Below are 25,793 nucleotides of genomic sequence, written 5' to 3'. Positions count from 1 at the left end.
AGAAGCTTGAATGCAGCACTACAGCTGCTGCTCGCTGGTCCACTTCTAACCGCAGAGAAGATTAAATAATTATGCATAAAACCGAGATAAATCTTTTCATTTTTTTACTTTTATTATTTCTTGCATCAATCAGAAAGTCACACACAAATAATACAAATGAGAATCACACCATTGCTACTGTATAAAGTTGGCACATTATCTAGGAACAGTTATTCATCATAAAAACATTAAAAAAGAACAACAGGAGCACGGTAACATTATGAAAATGAAGAAAGCTTCTTGTGTTCATGGAAAGATTGTCTTCAGCTGTGATCAAGCTATCTGCTGCCACCTCTCGGTCACTCTGTAACACTGAAACACAGGAAGCGCTTTGTTAGATTTGTTCAGAAAAAAATCTTCCTTTTGTAGAAAATAAACGTGTTTTTACTCACCAGATGTCCGCTGCTCATTAGGCTCTTCATGCTGTGGACAGAGTTTTAGATTAGAGATCAAATAAATAAAATGACTTGTTAGACATTTAACATTTCTAGTTATTTCATAAAGTAAAGAAAAATATTTACCCCTTGGAGCACCTGTTTCTACATCAGGACCCCTGGACCAGAGGAAATTAACAATTAGATAATCAATCAGACGATGTTTTTCATCTGTTTTCGGGAAAATAAAATTCTTTATGGATAAGAGTTTGGCGTTTTTCACTTCAACTTCACTTACCTTGACTTATCGCTCTTCGAACAGGTACATTTTCGGCCTGTTTTGGGGGAAAAAGACAAAAAAATAATTACACATGTCTAAGTAATAAATATGTTTACTGTGAGCCCTAATATGTGGACCTTACTACCTCTGGATATTAAAATGGCAAACTGTCTTTGTATTAAAGAGAGAAATTAAAGATTGATCTTTACATTTTTTGTTTTAAATCTGTAGTAATGTTATAGCCTTAGATGTTTTGTTTTTTTACACAAATTGTATCCCTGGTGTTTATTTGATTGAATTATGTTGGATTTTATTTATTACATTGACATTTTATGTTCTTATTGTTGTCCTTTTTAATCTTGCAAAATGTTTGTTTAACCCATAAGAACCCAGACCTATTTATTCTTAAAGGAAAATTATGGGGGATATATCACAGACCGAGTGGACCACATAGAACACATTTCTAATGTTTTAAAAAAAAAAATACTACCCCTAAATATCAAAGATCTGTGACGTGACATATATGTTACATTGGGCGTTTATGGAAGTTATGTTTATGATATTTCTTATTTTAAAATAAATAAACTAGACACCTTTTCTGCTTACAGAAACACACATTTGCCTTTTTCTTTATCAAAATTGTCACAGGATAGGATTATTTTTTGTTTATATTTGGTCGAATGTACTTAGATTAGAATTAGAATTGATAAATTGGTTTAAACTTAGCCTAGTAACAAAAAATAAGCTTTTTGAAATTAGCTTTTTTTTACATTTCTGTTTCCAGTCACACACATATTAATGAGTTAAGGTGAAGCATAAAGCTGAATATGGGAGATTCTAGAACATTTAAAGTGTTTGTTACACGGGTTCTTATGGGTTAATATTCTTTATTTTCATCAGTGTTGTTCCAATCTTGATCTGTGAGGCGCTTTGGGCTGCATGTTAGTATGAAAGGTGCTATATGGAAAAAGTTGATTCATTATAAAAAGAATGCATGAAGCTATTAGAGTCAGCGGTGTCCCTAACACTCCTCGCCCCCCTCGGGTTACTAAAAGAGGAAGAGGTTGTTCTGGGCCTTGATGGATACATGATTACAGTCTTGAGCTCGGGCCAATAAACCCATCTGGGCAACGAGCCTTGGGAGGCCTTATAAGCTTGCAGCTTATTGGCTCGAGCACAAGACTTTTATTCATGGTGCCTGAATCACAGCAAAAATTAGTTGTTTAACTTTGCCCAAAACTACAGCAGCCAGCATGTTGAATAAGGTCCAGCTAGCAGCATTTATATCATGTGAAAGTCTATAAAAGAGCTTTAACCCTTTCCCTAATGGAATTTAGAACCAATAAACATCACACAGCAAAACACATTCACAAAACATCTTCAGTATCTCCATTTCTTTTCTTTTGAGTCACTAACAGCGTCCATAACAATGAAACCATGTCTGATCTATACAGTACTAGTGCATATATAGCAAGCGGCAACCTCAGAATAGTGAAGACAATAAACCTTAAAGTGCCGGTAACACTTTACAATAACCATCATTTATAAATGGTAAACAGATAGTTTATTAATGTTTAATCATCATTTATAAACCGTATATAGGCCATTTGGAATGGTGAATAGAAAATGTAATAATGTTGAATTTATAAATGCCAAATAGATTACTTTACCATAAACAAACATAATTATTAGTTTATGAATAGCTTTACACTCATTATAACATTTTTAACACCATATTAAGTATGTAAATGATTTCAAAATGATTCTTATACCTTTAAGAAATTGCTTGAAAACATTTAAAGATTAAACATGCAAAGAATTTTGTAAATGGTTAATAATAATTGGTTTATAAACCATCTATAAACATCACTTAGATGGTTATTGTAAAGTGTTACCAAAGTGCCTTAAACCTGCATTCTTTCAAATGGACAGCAGGGGGCGACTCCATTGACTGGAAAAAGATCTTCAAAATCTTCAGATTCTACAAAAGTCAATCAGAAAATGATCCATTGGCCTTTTCTTAATGTGTTTATGGTCTCAATATCTAGTTTAAAGTCTTCTTCAATACAGCCTGGTGTTCATTTTGTAAATTATGCTCCCATTTAGAGTAAATATGTGATTTATGAGGCCCTGTAAGGCTTCATTCTGCCCCGTATGGTTCTACTCGGAGACAAATAAAATGTGATTAATAGTTGTGTTGTTGCCTTTATAAATATTGTGTTGACATGGTTTTATTTCACCCACAGCCAGACTCTTTACACATGTTAATATTAATCTTAATAATCATCTGCACCACAAGGATTTCCTCTATCTTGAAATATATCATATCTTGTATTATTGTACAAATCTTTGCCTGAGAATGTGCTCATATAAACAGTAACATAATATTGCAGCCTTAAGTGTCGACTGAGCTGGTAGTTGCTAGAAAAGTTGGTGTGGCCAGCAAAATATGTGGGTGACCTACATACTGAGCACTAAGAATAAAGCGGGGATCATCTTGAAAGACAACACTCATCTTTCATTCTCTCACTTCGACACTAGGAGGCGCCAAAGGCTTCCTGTTGATATCAGTGATGTTTAAATGAATAAATATTAACCTTTTAAGGGATTGCCCTCTTTATGTTGTGTTTTATTATCTGGCTGTGAGACCCTGGTTGCATTAAATGTCACACAGATTAATTTTAAGCAGCCAGTTGGCATTGTTAAAACCCAAAAGGTCCAATCTGTAACTTATAAAATCATAAAAAGGTGAACCATTTTTAAAACTGTAATTTTACCTTTGAATACATACCTTTTTTTCTTTTTATTTGAGCATATCTGGCATACCCAAATGGAAAATCTTACACCAGAAGTACCAAAATTCATGCACGAGGCTTCATTCGAACTGATTATGTGCTTGTTAAAACACAACTGAAACTACATCAATTTGAACATGATTAAAGGTTGTTTTTTGTTTGGTCCTTGTCTATAATAAGTTATTTTAGAATAACTGTAAGTAGGACATGCCTGTAGAAAATTCCAGACCTCTAGGCCTCACCTATGAGATAGAGAAAGTTTTGGTAACACTTTACAATAACCATCATTTATAAATGGTAAACAGATAGTTTATTAATGTTTAATCATCATTTATAAACCGTTTATAGGCCATTTAGAATGGTAAATAGGTAATTTATTAATGTTTAACTTACTAAATAATTTATAAATGGCAAATAGATGGTATATTAATGTAAGTTTATAGTTACTTTGCCATTAAGAAACAATTAAATTATAATTATTAGTTTAATTTGCACTCATTATAACATTTTAACACCATATTAAGTATGTTAATGATTTAGAAATGATTCATATACCTTTAAGAAATTGGTTGAAAACATTTAAAGATTAAATATGTAGTAAATTGTTAATAATTGGTTTATAAACCATCTATAAACATAACTTAGTTGGTTATTGTAAAGTGTTACCAAAGTTTTTAGTTTGTGATGTCACTGCTGTCTCTACAAAATAATATATTGTGCATTTAAATAAATGAGGTATTGAGTTTATACTTTATATCGAGCAAAAGCTTGTTGCCAGTGGGGTTAAAATGTTTAAAAATGAAAAATCAGAAATAGACAAACATGGAACAGCAAGGAAACACCAAGATGATATTAAACGACATCAATTCGAACATGATTAAAGGTTGTTTTTTGTTTGGTCCTTGTCTATAATAAGTTATTTTAGAATAACTGTAAGTAGGACATGCCTGTAGTTTTAGTTTGTGATGTCACTTCTGTCTCCACAAAATAATATATTGTGTGTTTAAAGAAATTAAGTATTGAGTGTATACTTTATATACAGCAGAAGCTTGTTGCCAGTGGGGTTAAAATGTTTAAAAATGAAAAATCAGACATGGAACAGCAAGGAAACACCAAGATTATATTAAACTACATCAATTCGAACATGATTAAAGGTTGTTTTTGTTTGGTCCTTGTCTATAATAAGTTATTTTAGAATAACTGTAAGTAGTGCATGCCTGTAGTTTTAGTTTGTGATGTCACTTCTGTCTCTACAAAATAATATATTGTGTGTTTAAAGAAATTATTGAGTATATACTTTATATACAGCAGAAGCTTGTTGCCAGTGGGGTTAAAATGTTTAAAAATGAAAAATCAGACATAAACAAACATGGAACAGCAAGGAAACACCAAGATTATATTAAACTACATCAATTCGAACATGATTAAAGGTTTTTTTTTTTATAATAAGTTATTTTAGAATAACTAAGTAGGACATGTCTGTAGTTTTAGTTTGTGATGTCACTGCTGTCTCTGCAAAAGAATATATTGTGTTTAAAGAAATTATTGAGTATATACTTTATATCCAGCAAAAGCTTGTTGCCAGTGTGGTTAAAATGTTTAAAAATGAAAAATCATAAAATAAACAAACAAACATGGAACAGCAAGGAAACACCAAGATGATATTAAATGTCTGTGTCCTATAACTGTGTATTTTATAACCTACTGGTGACAGCAGGCTCCATGAATCTCTCCAGTCGTGGGAGTGTGAGGACCTGTTTACATTTAGATTGTTCTTTTAAAGCGAATTTCAGAATTGGAATATCCTGTCATCCTGTCGTTTTTATCATTTAGTTTAACCCACGCACTTCACAACGCTCCGCACTAACAGGAGCAGAGTGGCAGGCAGGCAGTGTGGGTCCCACTGAATTATTTATTGGTTGGTTCTGGTTTCAGGGCTACCACTGGCAGTGACAGCATGTGCTGGCAGGTGAGGAGGAGGAACCTTGGAAGGACACAGTGAGCGAGGAAAGGGATATAAGGTATAAAGGGCAAATGACTGTGATGCACGGAGCAGCAGAGCGCTGAGATTGTGCAAGAGAGAAACAGAACGTCTGAGAGAAACAGAAGCCTGCTTGTTTTCAGGAGGCTGTGAGGTCAAATCACACAAACAGATCACAGTGTGGTGAGACCGACTCCTCCGGCAGGGACTAAAGGTGGTCAAACACTTACTGACAATGAGGGCGATGCCCATCAGGAACAGGACCACGGCAAAAACCAGCCCACCGATCCTCAGAGACTCATAATCTGAAATGAAGAAAAAAGGACTTTAACCCTATAAAGCCAAGTGTATCATATTAGATACAGTAATTTTTGAGACTTCTACATCATCAAAAACCTGATGTATACATGTGTTGAAGATAAACAAACTGAGCAACAAATTGCACAAAAATACCAGATGTAGCAAAAATGATATGCAGGTTCCATGAGTGGATCAGTCATTGCTGCATTAAAAAACTTCATATCAGCAGATGTATGATGTTGTGTTATATGGAAAAAATATGTATTTTGCATGTTTGAGGAAAAAGGAAAAGTCAAAGTCTTAATAAGTTAAAAATGTTAGGTTTTATATGTTTTTGTTAGTTCAAGAAAAACAAACTGTGAGCAACAAATTGCAAAAAAAAACCTGATGTATCAAATATGATACAAATAAGAATTCATATATGCAATTTATTTATTTTTTAAAATTCGTCAGCAGGTTAATAAGCACTCAGTTTTTACAGAAATTGAATTTTCTGGCAATTATTTCATGGTTCAGGTTTTATAGGGTTAAACCAAAATAGCAGCTCTGCTGTCATAGGGACAGATACCAAAAATCTTTCCTGCCACATGCCATCACACTGTACAATAACAAATAATAACCTGGTTCATTACATACTGTCTATGCACTTTGTGTTTTTTATGCACACTGTTCATTGCACCTTATTTGTTTCATAGCACCAAGTTTTTTATACTGTATATTCATATTTATTCTGCACTGGAATTCTATTCTACTTCTCAATACAGCTATTCTCAACCTTGGGGTTGGGACCCCAATTGGGGTCGTGAGATGATTTCTGGGGGTCGCCAAATCATTTTGGGAGTCAGCTCTGTCTCCACTGTGTTAAAGTGTTCATGTGTTTTAGTCTTTTTGGTCATTTAATGTCTTTTTTTGGTCATTTTGTGCTGTTTTTTTTTGGTCATTTTGTGTGTTTTTTGGTCATTTGTGTCTCTTTTGTGTGTGTGTGTGTGTGTGGTTTTTTTTAATCATTTTGTGGTCAATTTGTGTCTTTTTTGGTGATTTTGTTTCTTTTTTTAGTCATTTTGTGTCTTTTTTGGTAATTTTGTGTCTTTTTGGTCATTTTGTTTCCTTTTTTTGGTCATTTTGTTTCTTTTTTGGGTGATCTGAACTGTGCGTGTGAGATTGTGTTCAGTGAGCGGGGGTCACGGACAACATGCATTGGGGTCGCGACTCAAAAAGGTTGAGAACTACTGCCTTAATACATACTCCTTCTTTAGACACTTTATATTTTATTGTATTTTTGTTGTATTTTTATATTTTATTGCTTGAAGTATGCCTAGGTTGTTCTTTTTATTTAATTGTCATTGTTTATGTGTGTAATGCTGCTGCTACACTGTAATTTCCCAGCTTGGGATAAATAAAGTATATCTATCTATCTATCTATCTATCTATCTATCTATCTATCTATCTATCTATCTATCTATCTATCTATCTATCTATCTATCTTTCTATCTATTAACCCTTTGATGCACAACATATAAACACCTTCTAATGCACAACATGCATTCATTTCTCATGTTATTTCATGCTGGCTGTGTGTTTGAATATCTTTTTTTTATTACAACAGATTATCAGGTCATTATATCTATTTTTACCTTTCATACTTTATGAAGAAAAATGTTTTTTGTATTACACACATGGGTCAAAAATAACCTTGTGCATTAGAAGCGTATATATACAATAAGTGATACACTCAATTAACAATTTGAGTACATGTGTAACTATGTTTGTCTTATTTTGAAGGTTTAACTTTAAAATAGTTGTTAGAACCACTAGATTACATTGGAAAATCACATAATTTAACATTTGAGACTTATTAGAGCCACCAAATAATAATTTTCATTGGAAAAAACACCAATTTAACAAAATAGGATAGTTAATATTTGTGTTTTCTTTGTCAGGTTTTTGGTGATTGGTGAATTGGTGACAACATATAAACACCTTCTAATGCACAACATGGGTCAAAAATTAGGATGTATGATGATCAAAAACAAGTTATTTGAGGAAAACCTGCAATACTAAATGATGAAATTAATTTATTGCAAAGATATTGAATTTAAAAACTTAGTCAGGTCACTTTAGACCAGGGGTCTCAAACTCAAATTACCTGGGGGCCGCTGGAGGCAGTATCAAAATGACCAAAAAAAAAGACACAAAATGACAGAAAAAATTAAATTACTTAAAAAAGACACTGAATTACCAAAAAAAGAGACAAAATGACAGAAAAAAACCTAAATTACTTAAAGAAAGACACAAAATGACCAAAACAAGACACAGAATTACCACAAAAGATACAAAATTATTTTAAAAAAGACACAAAACGACAAAAAAAGACACAAAATGACAAAAAAAGACACAAAAAAAGACACAAAATGACAAAAAAAGACAAAAAATTACTAAAAAGACATACAATTATTTAAAAAAAAGACACAATATGACAGAAAAAACTTAAATTACTTAAAAAAAGACCATTGATCAAAAGTGCCATTCATATAAAACTCACATTAAACTTTCATATCAAGGTGGGGGCCACAAAATATCGTCACGAGGGCCACAATTGGCCCGCGGGCCGCCAGTTTGAGACCCCTGCTTTAGACCCATGTTGTGCATCAAAGGGTTAAAGCAAAAACACTTCCTTTTACCACAGTTTTGTTCAAGTGCAGCATTGCAGAAATGTTCTGCAGCCCCTTAATGGTCATGTGACACCGCAAATTCCTGTGAGCTGCAGTCACTAAAGCTGTAAACACATTGGTTGACTTCAGCTCTGTAGTTGGCTGCTCCCAATAACACTGCATACAAATGTGCAAAAGCAATAACATGTCTGGTTCCATCAGTGTCTTCAAAATCAAGGCAGCAGCAAGTGTCACGCAGGGTTAGCTTGTTTATGATATAAATGCTAACGTCACCTAGTGCAGTAGTTCTCAACCTTTTTGAGCCGTGACCCCCAATTTAACATGCATGTTGTCCCTGACCCCCGCTCACTGAACACAATCTCACACGCACAGTTCAGATCACCCAAAAAAGAAACAAAATGACCAAAAAAGGAAACAAAATGACCACAAAAAGACACAAAATGACTAAAAAAAGACACAAAATGAACAAAAAAGACACAAAATGACTAAAAAAAGACACAAAATTACCCAAAAAAGACACAAAATGACCAAAAAAGACAAAATGACCACAAAAAGACACAAAATGACTAAAAAAAGACGCAAAATTACCCAAAAAAGACACAAAATGACCAAAAAAGACACAAAATGAACAAAAAAGACACAAAATGACTAAAAAAAGACACAAAATTACCCAAAAAAGACACAAAATGACCAAAAAAGACACAAAATGAACAAAAAAGACACAAAATGACTAAAAAAAGACACAAAATGACCAGAAAAGACACAAAATGACTAAAAAAAGACACAAAATTACCCAAAAAAGACACAAAATGACCAAAAAAGACACAAAATGACTAAAAAAAGAAACAAAATGACCAAAAAAAGGAAACAAAATGACCAAAAAAGACACTAAATGATCAAAAAAAGACATGAAATTACCAAAAAGACTAAAACACTTCAACACATGAACACTTTAACACAGAGCTGACTTCCAAAATGATTTGGAGACCCCCAGAAATCATCTCGCGACCCCAATTGGGGTCCCGACCCCAAGGTTGAGAATAGCTGACCTAGTGATTCTGCTGTAACCAACAGAGAGGTTTCACATTCAATGAGCCCTGCCTTGTTTAATTAGCTAATTAAAGTTAAAACCAACACAAAGTGACTCTCTGAAGTCGCTTGACTAGAAAGATGGCAACTATCTGCAGGCATCAGAATGAGTGAATAAATATTGACCTTTTAAAATTTCAGTGAAGAAAGTATGAGTTAAAAAGCTTTTTTTTTTTTTTTTAGCTGCCAGCAGGCTTCATCAATTCTTTAGTTCACTGGTTTTTAAATCTTTTTGGCTTGTGACTCCTTAAAATAAAGTACTTGACATCTCTCGTAAACCCTTCTTTGGCTAAAGGTTGTTTAATTCTGAGAAGGGCTAGAGGACATAAAAAATAACCAGAGCTTCATGAGAAAAAAGACAAAATAGATAAAAGGAAAACAGTGCGAGGAACCACAGCTTTAGTGGTCTCAAACAGGGCATGAACTGCAGTTGGGATGGTACAAAACGCTTTTGGAGAGCCAAAAAAACACATTTTATTTCACGAATCATTTGAAAGATAACAACCAGTGCATTCATGATAAGTTTTTATAAAGCATGCGAGCAGATTTGGAGTCATGCGGTGCACTTTGGTGGCTTAGATGGACTAAAAAAATTCGACCTACGACACTGTGACAGGATTAGAAGTATTCACAGTGGGAGCACCCCAGGGACATGGCCTCGGGGTGACAGTTTTCCATCACTTCTGGAAAAACAAGTGAAAAATGCAAACTGGTCCCGACCTCTCAGATGTTTCCTGTGTAGAGGGTCTGCGGTTTAAACACTCACCGTAATGAAAAGCGCTGTCATAGTCTGCTAGGAGAGAACAGAGAGAGACAGAAATGAGCAGCAGATTTACCCACTGACACACTTCACAGAGCACTCATGATATGACAGCTATTCAGCACTTTTAGGACCTCAGTCATCCATCCAGTCATTAGCCAGTGCCAATTTATATGCCAGCTAAAATGAGTATGCAGCTTATCTTAATTTGACTTTTCTAAGCTTCTGTTCAAATAATACCCACCTTTGTCCTCATCCGCTGCTGAGGCTGTGAAAAAAGAAGCAAAAAAATCATTAGTCTTTATGAGACATTCACATGGGGGTGGAAGTGCATGTCAGCAAAGGGTAAAAATGATGGAGGTGGGGCAAATTCACACTGCAGACAAGCTAAAAAGGGTTAGTATCAAACATAAAGGGCACATAATGTGCTCATGTTCAGGTCCATACTTGTATTTGGGGGTTCTGCTTGACATGAATTACAATATATGGCATAAAAAGCCAGATATTTTATTTTTAGTGTGTATGAAGACAATCAACATCTAAGTTTACTGTCTAAATTTTCCATGGCAAAGCGAAAACAATGAAATCCCCTAATTTCTAAACTTCTAAAAAATTTTTTATATCAGTTTTTTTGATGCACAAAACTTGATGAAAATAAATTTAAATGTTTTAAAATTTTGTAGAAATTCAAAAAGGAAAATGTATAAAATGAACGTTATTTTAATGTTGCGGTAAGGACATTTTGTAAGAAAAAGTGCTGAAAACCATAAAAAATAAACATTTTCCAGATTAAAATCTTAACGGTTATAAACAATTTTGTGTATCTGTTAATATTTATTACAGACTCTGATGGTTAAAATTGAAATTCATCGAGGTTGATTTTTTTAATTTGGGAGAGTCAAAAGTGACCGTAGTTGCAGAAACACCCTTATATACTTTGATGTTAAAAAACTAATTATTTTTCTCATACTGTCCGTCTGAATATACCTGTATTCACCCTGTTTTAGTGCTTGTCTCTTTAAGCCAGGGGTGTCAAACTCAAATACACAATGGGCCAAAATTTAAAACTTGAATAAAATCGCGGGCCAACATTGAACAAATAAACCTTTTAATATATACCAAACATGTTTTGCTTTAACATTAAATATGGAACCAGCAACGCTTATAAACATAAAATATATAACTAAATAGTGCAGACATGCAAAATCAAATTGCAAATAAAAAACACGTCAATGTCATTAATTTACAATAATAATATAATAATTTGGTATTTCCTCGCGGGCCAAATAAAATTACACTGCGGGACAAATTTGGTGCTGCTTTAAGCCCACCTCCCTAAGCACAGTCTGCTCTGATTGGTCGGTGTTTACAAGGCTCTTAGCATCTATGCACCATCATTGCAGCAGGGGAATGACTGTAACGTCACTGCAGCTGCACTTTCTATCTGTATAGTTGTGACATCACAACCTCACAGAAGTTCAAATCGCTTGTTTATGAATACAGACTGTGCTAATTTCCGTTTTTCGAGTGTTTTGATCCTTTCACAGTATTTATACTAGATGTTTCTATACAGTCTCTATACACCTACACCTGCTTAATGATGGACCTTTAACCTTACAGATATTACAATACCAAACTGCAAAAGAACTCTTTTCCCTCTCCATACATTTATTTAGCCACGACGTACACTACCGGTCAAAAGTTTTAGAACAGCCCAATTTTTCCAGTTTTTTATTGAAATTCAAGCAGTTCAAGTCAAATGAACAGCTTGAAAGGGTCCAAAGGTAAGTGGTGAACTGCCAGAGGTAAATAAAAAAAGGTAAGCTTAACCAAAACTGGAAAATAATGTACATTTCAGAATTATACAAGTAGGCCTTTTTCAGGGAACAAGAAATGGGTTAACAACTTAACTCTATGGAGTCTTGGGCTATTTTGTCCATTTTTGAATTCTTTTCATGTCTTTGTAAGTCATTTTGTGTCTTTTTTTGGTCATTTTGTGTCTTTTTTTAGTCATTTTGTGTCTTTTGGTGTCTTTTTTTGGTCATTTTGTGTCTTTTTTTAGTCCTTTAGTCCAACATAAAATGTGATTTTGAATCTTTTTTTTTACCTTCAAAACACTATCATGCTCAATAAAGAATTTTAAATGTTGCAAATGTGCATTAATTTCAGAGTACACTGAGACATTAAACGGCATCATTTTCAATTAAATTCTGGAAAAGTTGGTGTGTTCTAAAACTTTTGACCAGTAGTGTATATATTGTATTTCCGTGTCCTGACGTGGGAAAACTCAGACCGCTGTGCTCTTTCTCATCTCTTCTCCCTTGTGGAAACACATGTTGGCCTCTCTCATGTTATGCTGCTATTAAAAAAACCCACAAGAAAGCAAAGTGCACTTGGTAACGAGCTTAATCACAATATCTGTCTTATGATAATCAAGAGAACAACCAAAGTAATTAAAGTGACAGCATCACTTGCTATAATTATAAAGACACAAAGCAGTCATCTTTTAAATGAGCATCAGAGTTTTGAGTGAGAAATACTTAACCTCTGAGACATTTCATAAATACTTTTCACATCATGAATGTTATTCTTTTTACAGCCCTCATTAAAATGTTCAACAGACTGAGCAGCATTTTAAATGTCAGACAGAATTATTTATGTATAAACTTTGACAGCTGATTTTTAATACAGTAAAATCATCATAATAATAAAAAGACTAAGTGAAAGTTTGATTGCTGCAACTTATTCCAACAGCTCATCATATATTGAGATGTTGACATCCAGTAAAAGGATCATATGATGTATATATATATATATATATATATATATATATATATATATATATATATATATATATATATATATATATATATGTATATGTATATGATCCAAAGTCCGACATAGAGTTACAAGTGAGTATGACACATGATCAATACTGAATAATATTTTATGCACTCCACATTCACTTTACTGTAGAAGAAGAATTGAGTGCTGAAGTCAACTTTGACCTCATTACCAGGCAGTAAATATGAATGTCAGTTTCTTTCTCCATGAAGCAAAAACATATTTTATCACATTGCTGCTGACGAGCCTTTGAAAATGAGGTCGGACTCTAACAGACCTGAGAGTCAGAGGAGAGTAAAAAAAATCCTCTGTGCAGCAAATCTGCTTAACATCAAGCTCGACTGATGGCATGCAGGGCGCGCAGAGAAACAGACCAAAGACCAGGACCTGCATTAACAATGGAAAACTTGGCAGCAGTGTGAATAAATGATTATTTAAAGTGAAGTGTAAGGAAACATTTACACTATTTTGACATGGCCTTTTCTCACAGCAAAACCCTGGCATCAAATGATTGAAAATGGAAAATATTACATGTAAAACAGCATCAGTGCAGTGCTAACAATGAGACAAGGCCTTCATATACAGAAGCAGGCACATCAAAAAGCTGCAGAAACCAAAAAAGCTGCAGAAATCAAGTGGCCATGCTTTGCCAGTTACCACTCTGATGCAGGAAACTTACCAAACACCTCCCTGCCAAACGCTGATCCTGTTATTCAGACACATTGGCTAGTTTAGTCTGGAGGAACTTAATAACACAACCAAAGCTACAGAAAGAGAAGCAACCAAAACTCTCACGCACACTGGAAAACTGTAAAAAATGTTGCTTGTTTTGTTATTATAACAAAATTTTCCTTTTCAATACAACAAGATTTGTGCAAAAAGTCATTTTAACCTCAAATATGAAGTCAAATAGCAAGAATCATTTGAGGTTTTCGTTTCGTTACGTATCTGTTTATTTCGGTCAATACATGTCATCAAAACAAACCAGAAAAAACAAAAACAAAACATTGATCAAAGTAAACAACATGTAAACAGAGAGAGAAAATTGATAATAGACATTTGGACCGAAAAGGCTGAAGCAGCTTATTACGCCTTATTACCCTGTTACAACTCAAGTAAATTTAAAATTTAGAAATGTACAATCTGTTATTAATCAACAAAAGAAATAAGCAGTCACAAAAGAGAGAAAAGAAAGAAGCTTATTACTCATTACTCTAACTTATATAAATTAATCATCCTATATTTAAGTAATTTTTTTTAATAAGTTAATGGTATTGCAAGTTTTCAAGTATTTCTCCAATTTGTTCCATAAATTAACAGCTGTTACCGTGGTGCATGGTGATTTGGTGTTGCTTCTGGTTTTTAACTTTTTAAATATACACACTCCTCTGAAATTATAATGGCTTTGTCTTAGATTGAACATTTTCTGAATACAGTCAGGCAGCATGTTGTTGTTAATTTTGAACATAAACTGTGCTGTTTTGAAATCCACCAGTTCATTGAATTTGAGTTCATTTAAATTAACCCTCTATGGTACAGTGTTGCCCTCAGGCAACATACCCATTTTTGGCCTGTCAAATTTCTACAATGCATGTTTTTGAGTGATGCGATACTTTAAAAAAGAGGGAAGAGTCTAGGGAACCAATAGCAATGATTTAATTTGTCACATGACCTCCAGGAGGCCATATTGAAACCCTATTTTGCAGACTTTTTTTGCCATTTTGCGCCACAAAAAATCACTCAAAACGTAATTTCCTGGCCCTTTTCCATCTGGAAAAAAATATATTCCTACTGATAGGTGAATAAACCTTAATTTTTGATAGTTTCATACACTTAGATTGTTCATTCATTTCAATGGGTCGTTGGTTCAATGGTACAATGTTTCCTACAGGCAACATTCAGACAAGAAACCGGTTTAAAAAGTTCCTTTTATAATGTTTTTAAATTTAAAATGTTATGTATTGTACCCTGTTGAAGCAACTGAATCTTTTACACATGTTTGTTAAATAAATGATGTTAAAATTAATTAAAAAAACTTTCTTTTTCACTTGTGCACCGTTATGGTACAATGATGTCTACGGACAACAAACCCCAAAAACTTCCAAAAAAAAAGAAAATAATTATAAAAATTTCTTCAGATTTTGTTTATTTAGTCTATTTTAAGACAAAAAAACACTCCAAACATTTTTTCCTAACTGGCATCATAATGCGAACCATAGAGGGTTAATAAATAATTGATTGGTTGGATGCTTATAATTGACTTTGTTTATAAGTAACTTCTCTCCCCTTGTTGTCTTGACATAAAATTCTTTTGCAGCATTGACACTCAAATATTTAAGCTGAAACAATAAGTTGGGTTTTTACAGTGCAGGTTGGTTTTAAATGTTAATGTTAATGTTAATGCTCACCGAGTGCAGGAGCCAGCCAGGAGCTGAACGCCACCAACACCAGAAGATCCATTCTACCTGCTGACAGGAAACAAAAAGACACAAAGAGTTATAAATGTCTGAGTCTGATTATGTACAGCCAATGTGATTACACTGGGGCTACTGCCGTTTTATGAGGGTAATGTGCAGGGGAGACAGGAAATTGAGGCTTTTTAATGTGATTTACAGATAAACTTTGTCACTCCCTTTGGACTAAAATAACTCGGCAGCTTAAATGTCCTTGTTGAGAACAGCAAGACGCCTGTTCTTCAGCTCCTCCACTCTAAAACCGCTCAGGAACTTGTGGTAAGTGAGGGCTAGTTTTTTTTTCCAAAACAGTAAAGGGTCAGAAATTCAGGAGAACTTGTTGATTTGCAATGAATGTTAACTTCAAATTATATTGTTAAAGTCAGAAGAAAGTCTCAAGTCTTAACTTTTAGTTTAATGTCCTAAACAAGTCATAATGCACTCTTCTACCTAATTAAATACCAATTAACAACAGAGTTACACAATATTAATTTGAATTATTTTCTAATGTATTTGTATTTACTCTTCATGGTTCTCTCCTGCAACCTGATTGGATGCTGTTGGATTGAGCAAGACGTAGTTCCTGGTAGGACACAAAGCTCCATCTTAGCGACATACTGTATACACTACTGGTCAAAAGTTTTAGAACAGCCCAATTTTTCCAGTTTTTTATTGAAATTCAAGCAGTTCAAGTCAAATGAACAGCTTGAAAGGGTCCAAAGGTAAGTGGTGAACTGCCAGAGGTAAATAAAAAAAGGTAAGCTTAACCAAAACTGGAAGATAATGTACATTTCAGAATTATACAAGTAGGCCTTTTTCAGGGAACAAGAAATGGGTTAACAACTTAACTCTATGGAGTCTTGGGCTATTTTGTCCATTTTTGAATTCTTTTCATGTCTTTATTTGGTCATTTTGTGTCTTTTTTTAGTCATTTTGTGTCTTTAGGTGTCTTTTTTGTCATTATGTGTCTTTTTTATGTCATTTTGTGTCTTTTTTTAGTCATTTTGTGTCTTTAGGTGTCTTTTTTGTCATTTCTTGTCTTTTTTTAGTCATTTTGTGTCTTTAGGTGTCTTTTTTGTCATTTTGTGTCTTTTTTTAGTCATTTTGTGTCTTTAGGTGTCTTTTTTGTCATTTTGTGTCTTTTTTTGGTCATTTTGTGTCTTTTTTTAGTCATTTTGTGTCTTTTGGTGTCTTTTTTTGTCATTTTGTGTCTTTTTTTGGTCATTTTGTGTCTTTTTTTAGTCCTTTAGTCCAACATAAAATGTGATTTTGAATCTTTTTTTTACTTTCAAAACACTATCATGCTCAATAAAGAATTTTAAATGTTGCAAATGTGCATTAATTTCAGAGTACACTGAAACATTAAACTGCATCATTTTCAATTAAATTCTGGAAAATTTAGTTGGTGTGTTCTAAAACTTTTGACCAGTAGTGTAAGTAGGTTATCAGGATATGTATCATAATAATTTGGCCTTCTGACTCCGAGACGAGGGACTATTTCGGGCTCAGCTCCTCAGGACACAGACATGGCGGTCGGTGGAGGGAAGGCTGGTGTTGTGTTGCACTTGATATTTGGTCAGTGGGTTAGGGTCTGTTACTGTTCTGCTGGGTCATCTAGTTTACACTTGAAGCCTGAGCCTGCTGGGCTGTTTTTCTGTCTATATATGATCTAGAACATTCTTTGAGATTCTCTTACACCCAAACGTTTACACCCTGAGGCTGCACAACCAGCTCCTGATTGGATGCAAGAGTTGAGGACCCTGCATGACCAAAGAGCATACAGTTGGCTGTTTCGTTAGCTACACCAGCTGTTCTCAACCTTGGGGTCGGGACCCCAATTGGGGTCGCGAGAGGATTTCTGGGGGTCGCCAAATCATTTTGGAAGTCAGCTCTGTCTCCACTGTGTTAAAGTGTTCATGTGTTTTAGTCTTTTTGGTCACTTAATGTCTTTTTTTGGTCATGGTGTGTCTTTTTTTGGTAATTTTTTGTCTTTTTTGGTCATTTTGTGTCTTTTTTTGGTCTTTTTGTGTCTTCTTTTGGTTATTTTGTTTCTTTTTTGGGTCATTTTGTGTCTTCTTTTGGTTATTTCGTGTCTTTTTTTGTCATTTTGTGTCTTTTTTGGTCAAATTGTGTGTGTTTTTTGGTCACTTAATGTCTTTTTTTGGTCATGGTGTGTCTTTTTTTGGTAATTTTTTGTCTTTTTTGGTCTTCTTGTGTCTTCTTTTGGTTATTTTGTTTCTTTTTTGGGTCATTTTGTGTCTTCTTTTGGTTATTTTGTGTCTTTTTTTGTCATTTTGTGTCTTTTTTGGTCAATTTGTGTGTTTTTTGGTCACTTAATGTCTTTTGTTGGTCATGGTGTGTCTTTTTTTTGGTAATTTTTTGTCTTTTTTTGTCATTTTGTGTCTTTTTTGGTCTTTTTGTGTCTTCTTTTGGTTATTTTGTTTCTTTTTTGGGTCATTTTGTGTCTTCTTTTGGTTATTTTGTGTCTTTTTTTGTCATTTTGTGTCTTTTTTGGTCAAATTGTGTGTGTTTTTTGGTCAATTTGTGTGTTTTTTTGGTCATTTTGTGTGTTTTTTGGTTATTTTGTTTCTTTTTTGGGTGACCTGAACTGTGCATGTGAGATTGTGTTCAGTGAGCGGGGGTCGCGGACAACATGCATGTTAAATTGGGGGTCGCGACTCAAAAAGGTTGAGAACTGCTGAGCTACACTGCCACATTATACCAATAAAATCCCAAGGCATCACAACAAAATGTAATGCAGGTACACACAGCTTCACAGTTAGACACAATAAATATCTAAGCCGTGGAATAAAGTGTTTTGCATTGCAGAGATCAAAGCCTGTGTTAGCAGAGCCAAGGCTTCCCTCCCTGGCCCTGAGCACGGCTGGGATTCATGCATGACTAGAGTGGGGGTGTGAACATGGAGCTGGAGTGGAGAGAAACGAACACTTCAACCCCGGGAGCAGGATTAACAACAAAGGGCTGCCAATCAGGTTTAATCAAACAAATACAGGGTGAGTTATTCGAACAAGAACCAATCCAATAATCTTGTTTGTTAGTGATGTAGAGGAAGAGAACTGGGAGACAGAAAAGACGCCCATAAAGCAACACTTTAAAAATTAATTACCATGGATTATAATAAAGTGGGATTAACATGGACAGTTTGTAATTAAAAAAAGGGGGTTGCTTACATTATAGGCAAGCCCATATGAGTGCATTCACACTTTAAATATATTTCAGCTCTTTAGAGGGAGACACGTTGTGATAATTAAAACTTTGGACTGGGTAATTGCTGCAGACTACACCAGCCAGCTTTTAAATAGAGGCTGTTCTCGAGTTCACGTTGTTGTTCTCGCCAATTAACGCGATAAAGATTGCAGAACATTTTCTAAATTGTTGGCCGCAGTGTTTCTGGTTTCTGGCAGCGCTCCGTGTAAAAAAAAAAAGTGACACAGAACTCTATTAAACTTCTCAGATTGCGTGGCATTTTCAGGCAGGATAGCAGAGAGCCAACAGAATAAAAAAAACAACTGTGACACTATTAAAATAGGCTAAAATATCGAAAAATGGAGAAAGAAAGAAAGAAAAAAGGCTGGCTCGTGGGTTCATATCTGTCGGAGGAAGCGCGAGCGGCTTGATGGAGGTAAAAAGGTCACGTGGGTTGTTTTTGAGCTGGAAGTCGCGTCCGGGAAACCGGCTTAAACAAAAAGGAAAGAAAAACATCTGCAAGACAGAAACTATGGGCAGAGAAGTGTCTTTTGGAAGTCTTGGCTGCAGATTGAAGCTCATATTTGCAGCCACATTGATATGACAAGTCAATGCATTCACTTGAGATCATAAATGAGGACATTTAAATCAACTTACCGTGTGTGCGCGTGCTGTAAACTCTACTGTGAGTTACTTTCACTCCGCCCAGTGAGCCGAACTTTGCTGGAAAAGTTTTCCACTTCAGCCAAGAAGAGATAAAATGTGATGTGCAAAAACCGTCTCTTATAGCTTTGCAAATAAAATGAAAAGCAGTGATTAAAAAGAAATGATTCTGTGGAGACTTGAGAGTAGGACTCCAAGTAAAAGCTCTGTTCCTCCTTGGTCTTGCCTCAGGAATGAAGGAGAGAAGGAGAAGAGGAGGAGATGGAGAAGGGGGGCGGGGTGCTCCGCCACAGGAGTTCCTCCTTAAACTACCCTTGCTCCCCTGAGCTCGAGGTAAACAGCACGAGGAGAGCTGCAGTACAGTGCTACTGCGCAGACAGATGACTCCCGGGCGGTTTGGTGCCAGCATTGATAGTAAAACATGATTTCATAATGAACTGTAAATCATGCTCATTTCCCCCCACAGCCAAATATAAGAGACACAACAAGCAGCATCCAGCAGCGGGCTTGTTGCTCTGTGGTGTAATTTACAGGCTTTGGAGAGGAGAGAGGAGCTCAGTGCACTGAAGTGAAAGCATAAACACTAGTGCGCTTTCATGGCCAGTGCAGTCTGTCAGTGAGATAAAGTTTTCTCTCAGCTATATGAAAACTGTCTCCCCAAGGTCTCTCCCACACCAAGCTGCCAGATTCCCCCCTCCATTAGCAGCAAACAGAGCTGCTGGCTGGTTTAAGCTTTGATGGCAGAGCTGTCTCAATCTGGGGAAGTCACACCAGGATATCCTGGGTTTCATCTATCTATGTATTATATATATTATTTTTACTTCAGTAACGGGACTAATACCACACTGGGGAAATAAGATGTTTACAGTTCTGTTGATTTGAACTACTATTTGAACTGTGTACATTGTATAATAGTTTAACTCTATTTTGTCCATTTTTTAATCCTTTGCACATGTCTTTGTAAGTCATTTTGTGTCTTTTTTGGACATTTGTTTTTCTTTTTTGTGTCTTTTTTTTGGTAATTTTGTGTCTGTTGTGTCATTTTTAGTGGATTTTGTGTCTTTTTTTGGTCATTTTGTGTCTTTTTTTTGTCATTGGTGTCATTTATGTTTCTTTTTTGTGTCTGTTTTAGTTATTTTGTGTCTTTTTTTGGTCATTTTGTGTTATTTTTTGTCATTTTTGTGTCCATTGTATAATTGTTTAATTGTGCAATAAAATATATATATATATATATATATATATATATCAGTTCAGTCAACTTTATTGTCAAGTATGCCACATAAAAAAACATGACACAGATGAAATTGCTGTCCTCTCGGAACAAGCAAAACAACATACAGACATTCAAATAGTGCAAACAAAGAGGTAGATAGTGCTAAAAGTATATATATATAAAGATCATTCTGACTGTACTGCACTTTCAAAATAAAAAAAGTGATTGTGCACAAAAATGAGTAATGCCATTGTCATACAAAAAAAAAATTGTTGGCGAGTCTCATTATTTAAATCAATGTATTTGTATCTTCCAAATATACATAAATGAGATGTTTAAATAAGCTAAAATAAAGATTTTGAATGCTTAAATATTATCTTTGCCATTTTTAATGTGTTAATGTGCACCTCTGATTAAACACTGGCCCCTCCTTGGCCCCCACAGTAAAACTGGTCTAGAACCACCACTGTCCTTCATTCTATCAAAAACATTTGAATTTAAAATCAACACATGTGGAGATACAGAACATGTTTTTTCTCTGGACGGAAAAAATGTAATCTGAAAAGTATCTAAAGCTCTCAGTTGTAGTTGGTCTCTGATGATAACCTTTTGTTGGATGATATATTTATCCCAGGAGTCATTGCGATTTTGCTATTATTAATTTTAGAACATTTAATGCCACTGACATAACAACATAATGATGCAAGTTCAAAGAGCAATTTACTTTTGTATGTGAAAAACTCAGATAAAGACAGAAATATCCTCATCAGTAATGTGTCTCACACTGTTAAAAATCTTTGTAGAAATAACAGTAAAACACTGTCAAATACATCAGAAATAGGGCGTAAAATAAAAAATTGTATATCACCATATTAGACACTTTTAATTAATCAAAATCAAATCAAATCAAAAGAATAGCACAAAACTTTTACTTTTTTCTGCCATAAAGTGGAAGAAACACACAGTTTTGCTGTAAAAATATAAAATTTTCATGCAAAATTTATGGAGAAATACCATGATGTGTGAATGAATGACACCATTACCCTAAAAATAACAGGAATACTCAGTCTAAATTACAGTTTTTGCTGATATTTACATTTAAATTAAGAATAGAAAATCCACTCACTGTAATTCTTACGGTGAAGTTCTGGCAACCATTAGAAAATCTAATCAGAATAGTTCATAAATCAGTATTTCCCAGTATTTCTTCTCATATTTCCCCATTTCCCTTCCATTGACATTCATATTCAGGATAAATCTTTATAATATTTAGACATATCTAACTAATATGATATCTCATTTTCACTTTAAACACATTTAACACACAAATTATGTAATTATGTACACTGTAATTTTTACGGGGAAGTTCTGGAAACCACAGCTGCCGGTATTTTACCGTAAATTAAACAGTTTTTTTTTCCTGTGTATTTTTCTCAGTTGCTGTAAAAAAAGCAGAGGTGCTGCCCTCAGGTCTTGTAATGGTGCCAAACACCCTGCTGTTGTTTTAGGCATCATGTTGGCCAAAATGTGAATTGACATTCTTTTGCAAAGAATCAGACATGTAAACAGAATACCAGATATTGGAAGATATGTGAAAATTAGTTTTTGTCGAGCTCAGTAAGTCCATATTGTAATTACTGTAACAGGAATACTAAAAGGTGCAATATTTACCTCTGAGATGTACTGGAGTACAAGTATAAAAATACAATAAATGGAAATATTCAATTAAGTTCATGAATTAGAATTTGTGAGTGTACAGCACTTGAGTAAATTGACTTAGTTACATTATTTTACTTATTTTTTCACTCCTGCATCAATGACCTTTAGTTCAGATAGTTTTCTTATTAAAATGTCAAGTTTCATAGGATTTTTTCTGTCACCAGCTATGCTAAATGCCCATAAGAGTCATGTATTTTTAATTCAGTCTGGTATACAGATAGTGCTCTACAGCAGCTATTCTCAACCTTGGGGTCGGGACCCCAATTGGGGTCGCGAGATGATTTCTGGGGGTCGCCAAATCATTTAGGAAGTCAGCTCTGTCTCCACTGTGTTAAAGTGTTCATGTGTTAATGTGTTTTTGGTCACTTAATGTCTTTTATTGGTCATTTTGTGTTAGTTTTTTGTCATTTTGTGTCTTTTTTTTGGTCATTTTGTGTCTTTTTAGGCCATTATGTGTCTTTTTAGGCAATTTTGTGTCTTTTTTTGATCATTTTGTGTCTTTTTTTGATCATTTTGTGTCTTTTTTGATCATTTTGTGTCTTTTTTTTTGTCATTTTGTGTCTTTTTTGGTAATTTTGTGTCTTTTTAGGCCATTTTGTGTCTTTTTTTATCATTTTGTGTCTTTTTTTGATCATTTTGTGGTCAATTCCTGTCTTTTTTGGTCAATTTGTGTCTTTTTTGGTCATTTTGTTTCCTTTTTTTTGGTCATTTTGCTTCTTTTTTTGATCATTTTGTGTCTTTTTTTGATCATTTTGTGTCTTTTTTGATCATTTTGTGTCTTTTTTGATCATTTTGTGTCTTTTTTGGTAATTTTGTGTCTTTTTAGGCCATTTTGTGTCTTTTTTTTTATCATTTTGTGTCTTTTTTTGATCATTTTGTGGTCAATTTGTGTCTTTTTTGGTCATTTTCTGGTCATTTCGTGTCTTTTTTGGTCATTTTGTTTCCTTTTTTTTGGTCATTTTGTTTCTTTTTCGGGTGATCTGAACTGTGCATGTGAGATTGTGTTCAGTGAGTGGGGGTCGCGACTCAAAAAGGTTGAGAACTACTGGTCTACAGGTCTTATAAAAGGCAAACTCACTTGGAATCACAAACAACTTGCGCATTGTAATGAAAAAGTATTTATTAGTTAGAACAGTAAGGAGTACATTTATATTTAAACATACATTTTTAAACTATGTGAGTACAGTATAATAGGACAGGTATAGGCTCTTGGTTGTTCTGATATAATTTCCTCCACTAGATGGAGATGTTGGTCAAGACTGGCTCGATTGTTTTTCCCACACCAAAGTGAACAATAGAGGAACAGACGGCCAGTAAACAACCAAAAACATTTCATGAATTAAGAGGAAGTATTGAAGTATGATGAATAAAACTGGCTGTAAACAAGAACCCTTCGCCCAAAGACTTCACATTCTTCATCCTGTTTGATGGGGGGTAAAAAGCAGAGATGTGAGCCACATTGTACAGAGTTTCATTCAGCAGGAAACATCAGCTCATGGTTGTGAAAGGAAACAGCTTCAGGTTTTACCTGGTTACCAGATGCTTTCTATCAGCGCAGGACCAACATCTCTACAGGCCACTGGAATGAAAAAGAAAAATTGCAGTCAAAGGGCACTGGAGCAAAGTAAAGTCATGTTCACTCGGGCACAACAGAGATTACAAGCAACACTTTTGAAAATTGTATTTCTAAAGGCATATGCAAACATTCAGCAGCAGCAGCACTGATTCTTGGGGCATTTTTTTGTGTGTGTTTAGAGTCTGGTGATGAGAAAATGCTTGCAGAAAGATATTGAATGAAGGCAGGAAACAGGATGCACAAAACTCTATTCTCTACGGGACTGACTTAAGGCTAAAACACAGAACTAAAGATGAGGGCTCAAATTAATATTGCACCCAGATGAGTCTTAAGTGTCCTTGGATGACAAGCAGTGATTGGATTGCAAGCTTGGTAGCTTTTGATGGCCATGCCTGTCAGCTTCACCTGCTTTTTAATCAGTAATTACCATAGGGGTTTCTCTGGCATTTCTTAATTAAATTGGACCAAATGCAATTAAAAACCACACTCTCATTCCTTTAAAAGGGCTCTGTGGAGTCCTTGTTTAGTTCTTGCTGTTAAGAGAATAAGCGGTTGAATGGTCATAGCACCGGAGCTTCTCTCGCTGATCTGTACTTGATTATTTCACTGGTCAAATTAAGTTTGCTGTTTGCATAATAAAGGGCACGATAGAGTTCAAGATTAAAAACTTCCACTCTAACTGGAATTGAAGGTTAAAAGCGTAGACGAGGAGGCAAAGTTGTTATGTTATGAAAACAATTAATCAGGAGTTGGGGAACGATGTGATGAGAGCAGGAAATGAAGATTATTATCATAGTGGTAAATTCAGCGATGTATCAGTCAGTGGCGGTTCTACACAGGGGCCTCCAGGGGCCACTGCCCCTCTAAAGAAGCCTGTGGCCCCTGTTGTGGCCCCTGTGTCAAATTAATAATGAAATGATCAATTTATAACGATGAACGATGGAACAATTCTTACCTAATTTTTGTTCAAACAATATCTCATTGTACACAAAAGGAACCCAGAATGTGTACATCAGGGGTCTCAAACTCGCGGCCCTCGTGACGATATTTTGTGGCCCCCAGCTTGATATGAAAGTTTAATGTGAGTTTTATATGAATGGCACTTTACCGTGTTGTGTGTGGAAGGTTCCTTTAATTCCTTTTTTTTTGGTCATTTTGTGTCTTATTTTAAATAATTTTGTGTCTTTTTTTGGTAATTTTGTTTCTTCTTTAAGTATTTTAGTGTTTTTCTGCCATTTTGTGTCTTTTTTGTAATTTTGTATCTTTTTTTGGTTATTTAGTGTCTTTTTTTGGTAATTTTGTTTCTTCTTTAAGTAATTTAGTTTTTTTCTGTCCTTTGGGTCTTTTTTGTGTCTTTTTTGTGTCTTTTTAAAAATAATTTTGTGTATTTTTTTGGTCATTCTGTGCATTTTTTGGTCATATTGTGTCTTTTTTGTCATTTTGTGTCTTTTTTAAAGTAATTTAGTGTTTTTCTGTCATTTTGTGTCTTTTTTTTGTAATTGTGTGTCTTTTTTTGGTCATTTTGTGTCTTTTTTAAGTAATTTAGTTTTTCTTCTGTCATTTTGTGTCTTTTTTTGGTCGCCTCCAGCGGCCCCCAGGTAATTTGAGTTTGAGACCCCTGGTGTACATTGTATAATAGTTTAATTGTGCAATAAAAGCTTGTGTATATATATATATATATATATATATATATATATATATATATATCTATAAAAGATTATTCTCATTGTACTGCACTTTCAAAATAAATAAGTAATTGTGCAAAAAATGAGAAATGTCATTTTCTTACAAAAATAATTGTAATTGTTGGTAAGTTTCATTGTTTCAA

The 25,793-nt window shown here is 34.4% G+C and overlaps 2 protein-coding genes across 5 annotated transcripts in view; both read right to left on the bottom strand.

Annotated features, from left to right (window-relative positions):
• Nucleotides 1–91: 91 nt before the first annotated feature.
• Nucleotides 92–19,826, bottom strand: LOC131975925 (FXYD domain-containing ion transport regulator 6-like). 4 transcript variants are annotated; one of them, XM_059338752.1, is made up of 9 exons: nt 19,452–19,826; nt 15,543–15,602; nt 10,535–10,558; nt 10,297–10,323; nt 5,700–5,774; nt 712–748; nt 561–592; nt 432–462; nt 92–351 (listed from the first exon to the last, which is right to left on the bottom strand). In XM_059338752.1, the coding sequence occupies exons 2-8, from the start codon at nt 15,592–15,594 to the stop codon at nt 458–460; spliced, it is 252 nt and encodes an 83-aa protein (XP_059194735.1). In that variant the 5' UTR covers nt 15,595–15,602; nt 19,452–19,826; the 3' UTR covers nt 92–351; nt 432–457. The 4 variants fall into 4 exon arrangements, with proteins under 4 accessions (XP_059194735.1, XP_059194737.1, XP_059194736.1 ...); XM_059338754.1 differs by having other exon boundaries at nt 10,297–10,320; XM_059338753.1 differs by having other exon boundaries at nt 15,543–15,599.
• Nucleotides 19,827–23,416: 3,590 nt separating this feature from the next.
• Nucleotides 23,417–25,793, bottom strand: part of LOC131976768 (IgGFc-binding protein) — a 36,450-nt gene continuing 34,073 nt past the window's right edge. The window contains exons 21-22 of the mRNA XM_059339922.1: nt 23,918–23,968; nt 23,417–23,809 (exon numbers count right to left, since the gene is read on the bottom strand). Coding sequence (XP_059195905.1) covers nt 23,959–23,968 — 10 coding nt within the window. The 3' untranslated portion in view covers nt 23,417–23,809; nt 23,918–23,958. The remainder of the gene's footprint in view (nt 23,810–23,917; nt 23,969–25,793) is intronic.

This window comes from Centropristis striata, chromosome 8 (genome assembly GCF_030273125.1).
Source record: "Centropristis striata isolate RG_2023a ecotype Rhode Island chromosome 8, C.striata_1.0, whole genome shotgun sequence".
NCBI lineage: Eukaryota > Metazoa > Chordata > Actinopteri > Perciformes > Serranidae > Centropristis > Centropristis striata.
This window is presented reverse-complemented; position numbering and strand designations above follow the sequence as displayed.